Source organism: Nanorana parkeri, unplaced genomic scaffold (assembly GCF_000935625.1).
Source record: "Nanorana parkeri isolate BGI_ZX_2015 unplaced genomic scaffold, ASM93562v1 scaffold113, whole genome shotgun sequence".
Taxonomy (NCBI): Eukaryota; Metazoa; Chordata; class Amphibia; order Anura; family Dicroglossidae; genus Nanorana; species Nanorana parkeri.
In genome coordinates this window covers 233,670-245,697 of record NW_017306381.1, presented here as the reverse complement: position 1 = coordinate 245,697, position 12,028 = coordinate 233,670, and the positions used below count along the sequence as shown (strand labels likewise).

General features: G+C 44.0%; 1 protein-coding gene across 3 annotated transcripts in view; it reads right to left on the bottom strand.

Annotated features, from left to right (window-relative positions):
* The window catches only part of LDB1 (LIM domain binding 1), a 136,898-nt gene that overhangs the window by 1,831 nt on the left and 123,039 nt on the right, over window positions 1-12,028 (bottom strand). For 2 of the 3 annotated variants that reach the window (XM_018553212.1, XM_018553213.1), the window contains exons 5-10: window positions 10,502-10,604; window positions 8,474-8,646; window positions 6,611-6,733; window positions 5,901-5,984; window positions 4,445-4,568; window positions 4,204-4,352 (exon numbers count right to left, since the gene is read on the bottom strand). In XM_018553212.1, coding sequence (XP_018408714.1) covers window positions 4,204-4,352; window positions 4,445-4,568; window positions 5,901-5,984; window positions 6,611-6,733; window positions 8,474-8,646; window positions 10,502-10,604 — 756 coding nt within the window. The remainder of the gene's footprint in view (window positions 1-4,203; window positions 4,353-4,444; window positions 4,569-5,900; window positions 5,985-6,610; window positions 6,734-8,473; window positions 8,647-10,501; window positions 10,605-12,028) is intronic. The other variant, XM_018553214.1, reaches the window with a different exon arrangement.

Genomic DNA, 12,028 nt, shown 5'->3' with positions numbered 1-12,028 from the left:
GGGGGGGGGAATTAATTACTCCCTATGCTATCCAAAACAAAAACATTTTTTTGGCTGGAGTTGCACTTAAAAAAATGTACCTGTTCCAACTTACATACAAATTCAACTTAAGAACAAACCTACAGGCCCTATCTTGTTCGTAACCCGGGAACTGCCTGTACTCAGCAAATGTGATGTGACAAAAGACTTCATAATATAATATGTTATATCAAAAGTGATGAGACATTGAAACACACACAATGCAAAAAAATTACAATTCTTCACATATCTCTGATTATTCTTTAAACAAGTTCTAGGACTTGAGGGGAAATACTTCAAATTAAAAAAAAAAAAATTATGTCACAAGGGTCGTAGCCTTTCCTCAAAATAGTCAAATGGCCAACTATGTATATGGCATTGCAGAAGGGAGCAGAGACATACCACAGCAAGCACATCTCACCAAGAGAGTTATAAGTAGCTGGTGGGTTGTTTCTTTTAAAGCTCCAGACTGCAAAGCCATCACACTTATCCTGGTGCATTATTTTTTTTTTCAAATTCTTTATTTATAAAGGCATGCGAGGCACGCCCCACAAAATACAGCCAAATACAATCCTGGTGCATTATTGACCTGGAACAAACATGAAGCCAGTGACGGGTAACAAGACCAAACTCACAAAAAGACATACCCAAGAGGCGCTGGATCCCCAACCCATATTTATTCAAAAGAATGAAGGGAACATAATCATTTTACTAGTAACAGGAGCGCCAAACCAAATGGCAAGAGTCCAAATCTCTTCAATGGTTCATAGTATGATCACATACAACAGCCAACGTGCTTTAGGTATAAAAACCAATCCTTAGATACAGATGTGTCTGGTAATTCGCATTACCAAGTCCATTAAAGCTCTGACAAAGCTAAGCCCCGATGAAGGGGAGTGGCTTGGCCTCTGAAAACGTATTGGCTTTTTTCTGTGATCATACTAGGAACCTGCTCTTTGATCATGCCTAGACGATCAGAACTGATACATTTCACGCAAAAGATACATTGTATCTTTTGCGTGAAATGTATCTAAACATCGGCTCTCGAGCTGTCAAAACCAATAGCAGAGAGGTGAGTCACTGCTGCCTCTCTGCTATTTTCAGCTGTCAAATACAGGATCGCAAATTGCGGTCCTGTATTTGCATGTAACGGCTTCATTCTTTCATTACTGAAAGGAAGAAGCTTCTACAAAAAGCTTAATTATTTCATTAATGAATGCCTCAATACTGAGGCATTCATTAATGACTGGCAACTGCTGAGAATCAGCTGTTACCAGCATTACAAAGCCTGATATAACTCGTCACGTACAGTGCACGTGGCCAGTCATATAGGCAGAAAGTACACTGTACGTCTCCCGTCACAAAGGGGTTAAAGTGACATTAAACCCTCAGATTTTTTAACATAAACCAATACTGTAATGTGTGCCTTACTGTAATCCATGGTTGTTTCCTTTCTCTTTGCTGCTCTTCCTTTTAAATCCTCATGTCTTCTCATGCTGGGGAGAACTTCCGTTTTGCAGCTGTCTGCCTCTTCTCTAGAATGTTACATGGTGTCTGTGTGCGCGCTCTCGACCTGAGCCAGGACTACAGGATGACGTCCTCCCGACATCCACATCCCCGCCCACTTTAGATTGGCAACAGCTGCTGCCTGCATGTGCTGTTTTACTCTTTTCTGCTGTGTTCGTGACTGATCGATTCTCCGAATCAGAGCGAGGTATTTTTTTTTAAAAACAAACTTTATTGCTTATGTTTTCTCATAAACAACCTATTCATTGCATTGTGTACTGTGTGAGGGCTGAACTAGCCCTTAGGATTACATTGCTCATACTTTGAATTGTACTTTCAATACAATGAATAGGTGGTTTATGAAAAACCATAAGCAATAAAGTTTGTTTAAAAAAAAATAAAAAAAATACCTCGCTCTGATTAGGAGAATCGATCATACACAAACACAGCAGAAAATAGTAAAACAGCACATGCAGGCAGCAGCTGTTGCCAATCTAAAGTGGGCGGGGATGTGGATGTCGATAGGACGTCTTCCTGTAGTCCTTGCTCAGGTCGAGAGCGCGCACACAGACACCATGTAACATTCCAGAGAAGAGGCAGACAGCTGCAAAACGGAAGTTCTCCCCAGCATGAGAAGAGATAAGGATTAAGGCTGGGTTCACACCTAGGCGTATCAAATATGCGCATTTGTCGCACCTTTCGTGTCGCGTGATCCGTGGTAAAAACGTGCGTTTCCGAGGACTACTTGGCTGTATCCCAATGGAAACGCGCAACAAAAACGCCCCAAAGAAGCTCCTGTACTTCTTTAGGCGTAGGGCGTTTTGTAGCGCGTTCATACGGCCTGTAATACGCCCAGGTGAGAACCATACCCATAGGAAATAATGTGTTTTTCGGTGTTTGAGCGTTTTGCAGAGCGTAGGAGCGCGCTACAAAACGCCCAGGTGTGAACCGGCACTTAAAAAGGAAGAGCAGCAAAGAGAAGGGAAACTACCATGGATTACAGTAAGGCGCACATTACAGTATTGTTTTATGTTAAAAAATCTGAGGGTTTAATGTCACTTTAAAGTAATTTGGACTCTTTCACCATTTGGTTTGGTCCCCCTGTTGTATTTTTATGCTTTGAAGCTCAAACTCGCGTCCTGCACACGTTCCAGGTCAGTTACTCACTAGGACAGCCCCACAGCCTGTACTTTTAAAAACAAGGTAACAAAAGCCACACACATCTGCTCCGATAAAACCAAGTTCCTTGACAAGTAGAGAAAACAACGTATTCTCAGTCTCAGCAGCCAACACTAACTAAGGATTGGTTTCCAGGAATTGTGCGCTTGTTTCCAGGTATAGTGACCCGATCAAAGAGATTGCAAAGTCAATATACGGGAGAACTTGATTTCAAAGTCTAGTTTTGTTGTATGGCATTGGTCCCGAGGACTTGACACACTGGCAGGTATAGTTAGGGAAGGGAGAAATGAATATGATTTTCAACTTATGATGAAAATATCCATTTGTATGAAATGTAACCAGATCAGATGAAGCCGTGCCATACTAATGCCACCAACCCATGAAAGGTAATAATCCTTTAAAGCACAAAGGCTTTTACTTTAGTGGACGGCCCTCTCACACTTTAGCACTGCACTGATGCACATTTGTTAACACCCAGTGCTGCCAAAATTACAAAGAACCTCCTAATCACGATGTGATAAGACAGCCCAATAATTTTGAATGGGCAGCCAACGTACCACAACACAGCCAAAATGCCATTCAAAATTGTTGTGCTCTGCTGCGGCATGTGATGCAGAGATGCACGGGGTAGGTTACACTTAATTAAGAACCTGTCACCAGTCAATATCTGTAGTAATCAGATTATTTCTTCTTGAATTGTTATAATGATGCAGCATTACCTCTGGATGACTACTTTATTAACTCACATTGCCTCCCAGTCACAGTGGAAATGTCAGGCTGTCCTATCTCCTCCCAGAGCTCAGTGCCAGTAACAAACTGAAAATACTGACATAAATAGAAGCTGCTGACAGAATTACAGAAAACAAAGCTAAGTCTTTGTTAAATGACAGTTTTACCCTTCTGCAGCAGCCTGGTGCCAGTAACCAATCTTGAGCTCAGAAAGGAGATAGGTCAACCTCCATGAGGCTCTTACAGACTGACACTGGTGTGACAGGTAGAGAATACAAGACAGGAGCTAGGTCAGCCTCCATGAGGCTCTTACAGACTGAGACTGGTGTGACAGGTAGAGAATACAAGACAGGAGCTAGGTCAGCCTCCATGGGGCTCTTACAGACTGACCCTGGTGTGACAGGGAGAGAATACAAGACAGGAGCTAGGTCAGCCTCCATGGGGCTCTTACAGACTGACCCTGGTGTGACAGGTAGAGAATACAAGATAGGAGCTAGGACAACCTCCATGAGGCTATCACAGACTGACCCTGGTGTGACAGGTAGAGAATACATGTGAGCAGCAGCACACATCCACACCCTGAGAGATCAGGCTGCACTATTAAAACAAGAGTGGAGATTCAGTTCAAATGACCTGGCTGCTCCTCCAAGTCCCCACATCATCTCTGGCTTGTAGTTGTACTGCAGATAGAGGGCTGTGTTGACTGACTGAGGCACAAAATGTGCTCTTCTTGAAGGTAACAAAGTAGGAAAATTAAAAGGTGATGCTTACAGGTACCTGGCTGGAGAGGGCGAACGTGCTGGCAGGACTCTTCTTTTTACTGTTGCTGTTATTTGTGTTGCCCCCTCCAGAGCTCATTGTGCTCCCTCCAGACATCTTCCTTTTCCTCCTCTTATTGGGGGCCTGTCGGGCTGGCTCAGCTGCAGGAAAAACAGGACAGGTTTATATATATATATGGCTGTGCTGCACAGGAAGAAAGGGTAAGACAACCATAATGAACATGTTTTCTCACCAGGTGGAGCTACCATCCTCTGCCATTTCTGAAAGAGACAAGTCTTGAGGCAATCACGGGGACTTAAACTGTACGTCTTGTGTCGGGACATGAGCTCCTGCATCGGCTCTAGAATTACACAGAGCTGAGAGGGAGAGAAGAATCATCAGTGCCCAAAATACTTTTTAATATGCAACATGAAAGAGTACCTGTATTATTATTTGTCTGTATTCTGGGACAAACAACTGTATTCTGCGACAAGCAGATATCCAAGCCTAAAACAGACATCAAATTCCAGGCACCCTTTTTATGCACATTCTGCTTTCTTTGAACAGGGGACGTGATGTACACTATATGGCCAGAAGTAGATGGAAGCCCCTCTAAACCGAGTTCAGGTGTTTCCAGTGAAGGGTACGGTTAATACTACAACATACAAAGACATTTCATACATTTATACTCTTCCAACCTTGTGCCAACAGTTTGGGGCAGGCCGTTTCCTGTTCCAGCATGACTGTGTACAAAGCCAGTTCCATAAAGACATGATTTGTGGAGTTGAATGTGCCAGAACTCAAAGTGGCTTGCACAGAGCTCTTACCTCAACCCTACTGAACACTTTTGGGATGAACTGTAAAAAGGTGACTGCAAGCCAGGCTCACCCAGCATCAGTACCTGACCTCACAAATGCTCTTCTGGCTGAATAGGCACAAATTCCCAAAGGCGCACTCCAAAACCTTGTGGAAAGCCTTCCCAGAAGAGTGGAGGTGGATATAGCCGCAAACAGGGGGTCAACTGCACATATAGGTGTGACGGTCAGGTGTCTATAAACTTTCAGGCATATAGTATAGCTTAAAGAATTACATTTTTTTTTTTAAATCTCCAGATTTTCGACCTTGCCTTGTTTAGTCACTGCAGCTGAAGACGTTACTCAAGTTTATAAAAGCATCAACCAACAGGACTCAACGCAGCGCAAATGTCTTGAGAATTCATCAAATACTGCTCAAGTATCTGCACATGATATAAATGTGTTGTCTGGAGAGAAAACTCATCAAATACATTTATATAATATGCAGATACCTGGGTTGTGTTGTCTGGAGAACTCGTCAAATACAGCTCAGGCACATTATATAAAATGTATTTGACGGGTTCCCCAGACAACACATTTATATCATGTGCAGATGCCGGAGCTATATTTGATGAGTTCCACAGACAACACATTTATACAATGTGCAGATACCAGAGTTGCATTTGAGGAGTTCTCCAGACAACACAGGTCTAGATACCCGAGTTAAATTTGAAGAGCCCTCCAGACAACACAACTCGGGTATCTGCACATTATATAAATGCGTTGTCTGAAGAACTTGTCAAATACAACTCTGGTATCTGCAAATTATATAAATGTGTTGTCTGGAGAAGCTCCAGTATCTGCACATTATAAAAACGTGCTTGATCTGAAAAACACATAGCACAGCTTCCTTACTCGGAGGTAGTTGAGTGTAGAGTTCGAAAGTCCACATCTTGTGATGTTCTTTGACAGCTGGTCCAACATTTGTGGGTCCTGGGCCTAAAAGGTTAAAGATGAAATTCAGATGGCAAATCAAAAAATGGTGGCGGATCTATCAAGTGCCAGTCCACCTCTGTTGCTTCAGAAACAAAAGATCATTGATGTATCACTTTAAGCCCTCGTTCACACCTGAACGTTTTGTAGCGCGTTCTACGCTTGACGAATGCTCTACAAAACACTCAAAAATATAAATCCCATTGTACTCAACGGTCTCGTTCCCACCTTGGCGTTTTTCCGCCCGTCCCTAACGGGCTACAAAACGGCCCACGCCTGAAAAGGTACATGTACTACTTTGGGCCGTTTTGTTGCGCGTTTCCATTGGGATACAGCCAAGTAGCCTTCGGAAACGCGCGTTTGTCGCGCGACCTTTTTACCGCGAATCGCGGTAAAAAAACGGGCGACAGACGCGCATATGCAATACGCCTAGGTGTGAACGAGACCTTTCGGACATGTTTCTTCATCAGTTTAAGTGATCTATTTTTTCATACGTGACATCTACGTTCTGATCATTTTCTTTTCAAATAAATGTATTGGTTTTTGTAAAGAAGAAAGGAAACACAATTGTATTATACACAGTGTGTATGTACTGCGTACAAAGTACAGATTCTGGTCTTTAGTGTACTTACATGCATGGCAAGGATACTGCGGGGAATGAGTTCTCGATGTTGCCGGATGCTGAAATGCCACGTTTTTATCCTCATCATGTCATCAAACATGAACTCAAGGTATAACCGCCCCTCTACGCACACCTACAGACACAATTTAAATGGAGTTGTGTAAAATGCATCAAAAAAGACAATATTTAATCTAAGCAAATAACAATGCAAAGAGTAAATCCACATGACAAAGACACTGCTAAAATAAAAAAAAATTGATAGGCGGAAGGGAATTTTGGTAGAAGGGACATGCAAAGTCTCTGGTGCCAGAAAACATCTTTCCCCTTGCAATTTTTTATTTTACGTGTACACTGTACAGTGCATGTGCCAGGGGTTGTGTAACCCCTCTGTGTGTGCACAGGAGCATCATCGGTGGACAACTAGGAAACCGGAAGCAGCAGTGTGCAGAGTCTGCAATGCCCAGCGCTCGATGCACCAACCAGCACATAGTGGTTTAATACCACTTTAAAACATGACGATTTGACAGAGACACTTCGCCCAGGACAAGAACGCAGAACAGAATAGTCAGAGCAAAGTTAAAACTCCATACTTGTTCAAGGGATGTGCCTCAAGAAAGTGCCAAATCATTTGGATCTGCATGGCCAGGGAACTAGCATTTTTCAGAATAAGGTGTGAACAATGTCCTCAGGACAACAACAGGGGGGTGAATATTTCCTAATGGGAACCCAGTTAAAAATAAAAAAAACTTGACAGTGGATCTGACCAATTTGACACCATCAAAAACATCCAACTAGATATACACTGAGTACAGAGTTTCCTTCGAAACCGTAGCTGTCTGAACCGTGACTGACCACTAGATGTCACCCCTGATATGTAATTAAACTGCCGGCCCAGATCCGCAAGCAGCAGCTCCAGTGATGATTGGTTACCAGGTCCATTGGGTGCTGTTCACAGTACAATCTTCATATCAGAAACAAATAACTACACTCAAGTGTGAAAGTATGAAGGCCACCATTGCTGACCTCTCCTTCTGGAAATGCTAGATGCCTGACTGCCATGGTGATTAAATTGCTTCAATGGTTTTTGAGTCACTGGAATAAATATGCAGATCAGGAACTGAGAGAGCACTTTACATGCTGCATGCTTTGTTTTGGGCAGCAATTTGGTAAAAAACAGAAACAACCAGAAACATCAAGGCAACAAGCAGGAGGTTAGCAATAGTAGCAATGGTTGGATTTCTCAAGTTCCTTTACAAGACTCCAAAATCCCTCTGCTTTGACTGAATCCCAGGCAAAGCTTAGGGACTTCTAGATGACGTAGAAACTTGTTGGCCAGTTCCTGGCAGCTACACATTCCTAATGGGCACACTGAGGAAAGGAGGAATGGTCAGCTAAATCTATAAAGGGGTATGTTGGACTTCTGCAGAGAGACCACTGCTTCCACACAGAGAACAAGGGTCCTTCTGTGCAGTATGGCTTTTCTACCCAGGCTGTGACTGCTTTCTAAAGAAAATTTCCTGTAAGACTGTGCACACCTTTTGTTTTCATGCACCTGAAGCTATGCAGCTCAGTGAAGACTTGTTTTAGGCCCCATTCACACTGAGCGATTTATTGTGCAGTAATCCACGCATTATCGCGCATATTTACCGAGCAATATCGCTCTCCAATGCATGTCAATGCGGCTCTGTTAGTCGCTACAACAGGACCCTTTTTGGAGCAGATTCCGGCGCGATTCTACTTTGCTCAAGGCAAACGGCGAGATATCGCGATTTGCGATACGCTCAGTGTGAATGGGGCCTAATGCTCATTTACAGTTCTACATTAAGGCACGTGTGATCCACAAACCCACTATGTACCCAGTGGCCTCACTTACCTGTGTAAACATGGGCTTTCCATGCTGTGTGACCATTGTGCACTGATCGCAGTCAAGGGAAACAAAGTTATTGTGGAATGACTCCTTGGGGTGTTTGAGGACGTAGTACAATTCTGTGGCCCCACCCTCAAATATGCTGCGGAAATACCGGGGAATAAGCGTCCTTCCAATTGCTAGAGGGAAAAACAAAAAAGGAGAGACCCAGGTCTCACACACGTCATGAATTTCACAAATGCTTAGGCTGGCTATATACCTATCAATTTTTTTTCGTTCAACCCGCAGACTGAATTACAAAAATTGACCTGATTCCTCCAACACAAACATCGTGTTGATCGAGGAATCCCCGCTGTTTACATTGTATTCTGACTGGTGCCACTGGAACCTGTCAGAATACCCGATCAGAGCGGGCAGCTCATTGGCTGCCAGCTCTGATCAATCGAAAATTTTCCAGCCGGCTCCTATGATCAGCTGATCGATGAATGCCGGCTGAAAGGGAGCCAACAGCCCCCACACACTGTGCGAATTTCAGCAGGTACAATAAAAACCGGCCGAAATTCAAGCAGTGTATGGGCACCTTAAACCTTCTGTGTTACCCAGAGGCTGGCAAGCAGAGCTTTCTAGTTCCTCAGTAGATGGGCTGCAGAAGCAAGGGTCTCAGAGGGCCTTAGCTGTCCCTAAAAAGATTTTAGCCTAAATTTTAGGAAGAAAAAAAGATCAAAATGTGTTTTAAAAGACAACTTGTTTGTACGAAATCCCCACTGGTAGCAGAATGAGACCTGTAATAATAGTTTGTGTACATCCTTCTAATGCAATGCAGCAAACTTACAGCAGTGGCTAAGAATCGATCATACAGAAAACTCGATCAGTATTGTAACCCTCACCCTCCCGAAGGAGCTGCTGGGATTTAACGGGCTCTCCTGCCTTTCTAAGGCTGGTCATACACCTATAGATTATCTGCAGACTTTCTATGGTCAGATGGAAAAAGTGCAACAGATTCCTCCACCTACGCTAAACTGTGTGGATGGAGGAATCTCCCGCTGGGCCAAGCTTCAGTATCTTGCTAGTCGGCCCCGCTGGCTGTCAAAATACCTGAACAATGGTATTGATTGTTCAGGTGTTGACTTGAATGGCCCGCCACGCCCCCTCCTGCCCCACTAAAAAGTGAGCCGGCCACAATGCAAGGCAGTGTGTTCTGGCCCAAATCGGGCCGGAACGCACAGCATCTAGTGTGACTGAGCCCTTAGAGAACACACAGTAGCAGGCAGATGCAACCAATGTACTGGGCTTAGAAGAAATGCAGCGAGCACCAGTTACATAAAGAAAGCTCAGGCTGGCTACAGCCTATCTGTAACACTAAATTTGGTTAAGGACTCTCCAGGATCCCTACAGCTGAATACTTTCAGGAGGAAGGCGAGCAGTAAAAAGGGGGCTTTAGAAGAAATGAGCCTCCAGAAATGTATATGCATGCTTCTTTTTGCAGGTATATTTTACATTGGATTGGGGGCCTGGAAGAACGCTCATTGACCTTGGCTGGGGGAGAGGAGTTTAAAGTATATCTACAGATGATCCTTTTTTGTGTGTCTGTTTATGGGTATTAGGGAATGTTATAAAACCTGTAACATTTATATTTACTTTTTTTGGGGGTATCTTAAGGACAACGCCCTTTACTTCCTGTTCCAGGGACAGAAAACAGAAGTGCGAGGAAATGTGTCCAAAATAAGGGAAAATCCTCTCTCAGACCGCTGTCACCTGAACAGCGACCCCCACTAAAATATTACTCACTTCCTATTTCAGTGACAACTGTATAGTTTCATATTTACCATCACTTGGAAGATGGCCCCCGCAAATAAGGAATGCCCCCAAGATGAAACAAGACAGCAATCCTTTAGGGTACAGAGCGAAAACTGAAAGCCCATTGGCTGCTATTTTTTCTCAGCTTTGCTTTTTGTTGGGTAACAAAGTCAGAGTTTATCAGGTTAGCTGCATCTGAGGCTGCAAGGATGGCAACCAACAGGGAGGAGAACTCACTGTATCTCTTTGGTCCATCTTCCAAGCAGAAGGTGATGGTCAACATGGCGTCATCTTCAAAGAACTCTGTAGTGAAAGCATCCCACCAGAGATTATCACATTCCTGCAATCAGAAGAGAGGCGTTAATTGCATCATTCAAAAGCCACCACACTACACACAAAATTTACCATTCATACATTGTGCAAATAAGCATCAGACTAAAGGGCTTCCAGGGCTGGATTTCCATCATCATTCCCCTGCGCCGCATTTAATGCGCAGTCTAATAACAGGGTTAAATGTAAAGCTCCTAGTAGCAGGAAGCATGTGTCATTTGTCACCCTAGACCCTTGGTTCTCAACTGGTGGGTCGTGACCCAAAAGTGGGTCGCGACCCCATGTTCAGTGGGTCGCCGCATGGTTTCCACTTTTCTAGGTGAGAGGCTCCCCAGCCTCCCCCTAGCACAGAACTGTTCACTCTCACACCGAGCAGCTATTCAAAATATGCTGTCTGGCGCCAAGTGTTGACTTGAGGTGGGCTGGGGGCATGGCAGCGAGGGAGCTTCATCCATACATGCATTGCTTACAGCTTCTTCACATGTCCTGTAGAGGTGCCTGGACCAGAGTGACATCACATTCTGGCTCCCGGCACCTCTATAGGCACGCATGGGAGCTGTACAAGCAATGCACATATGGATGGAGCTCCATCACAGCACAACAACCCACACTGTTGTGCATTCCATTGCAGTGTGACTTAGGTCGCGACTTAATGACCATGGACAAATGTGGGTCCTGAGGTTGCACAGGTTGAGAACCACTGCCCTAGACCATGGGTAGCCAAACCTTAGCCCTCCAGCTGTGCTGAAACTACAAATGCCATCATGCCTATGCCTCTTCAGGTCATGCCTGTGGCTATCAAGAGTCTTGCAATGCCTTTGGGACTTGTAGTTCCACAACAAAGGGAGGGCCAAAGTTTGGCTACCCCTGCTCTAGACTGTGGCCTCTGCTGCCTTACCACACATCCAGGCCAGACTGCTTATACTGCCATACCCCAGAAAAGAGACCGCCCGATTCTCTATTAAATCCCAAAGCTATTAAAGTTTACAGCCGTCTGTGTTCCCACAGAGAATTCCCTTGTTCCGGTGACCACACTGGAAATGAAGAGTGAGCCAGAGCCATAGCAAACCAAAACACACACACACCTCTATCTATATACATACACACACACACACACACACACACACACACACACACCTATCCATAGCTCTCTCTATATACATACACACACACCTCTCATATATATATATATATATACATATACACATACACACACCTCTCTATATATACACACACACAGCTCTATCCATAGCTCTATCTATATACATACACACCTCTCTCTATATACATATACACACACACACACACCTCTATCCATAGCTCTCTCTATATACATACACACACCTCTCTCTATATACACACACACACACACACACACACCTCTCTCTATATATACACACACACACACACACACACACACCCCTCTACAAATCC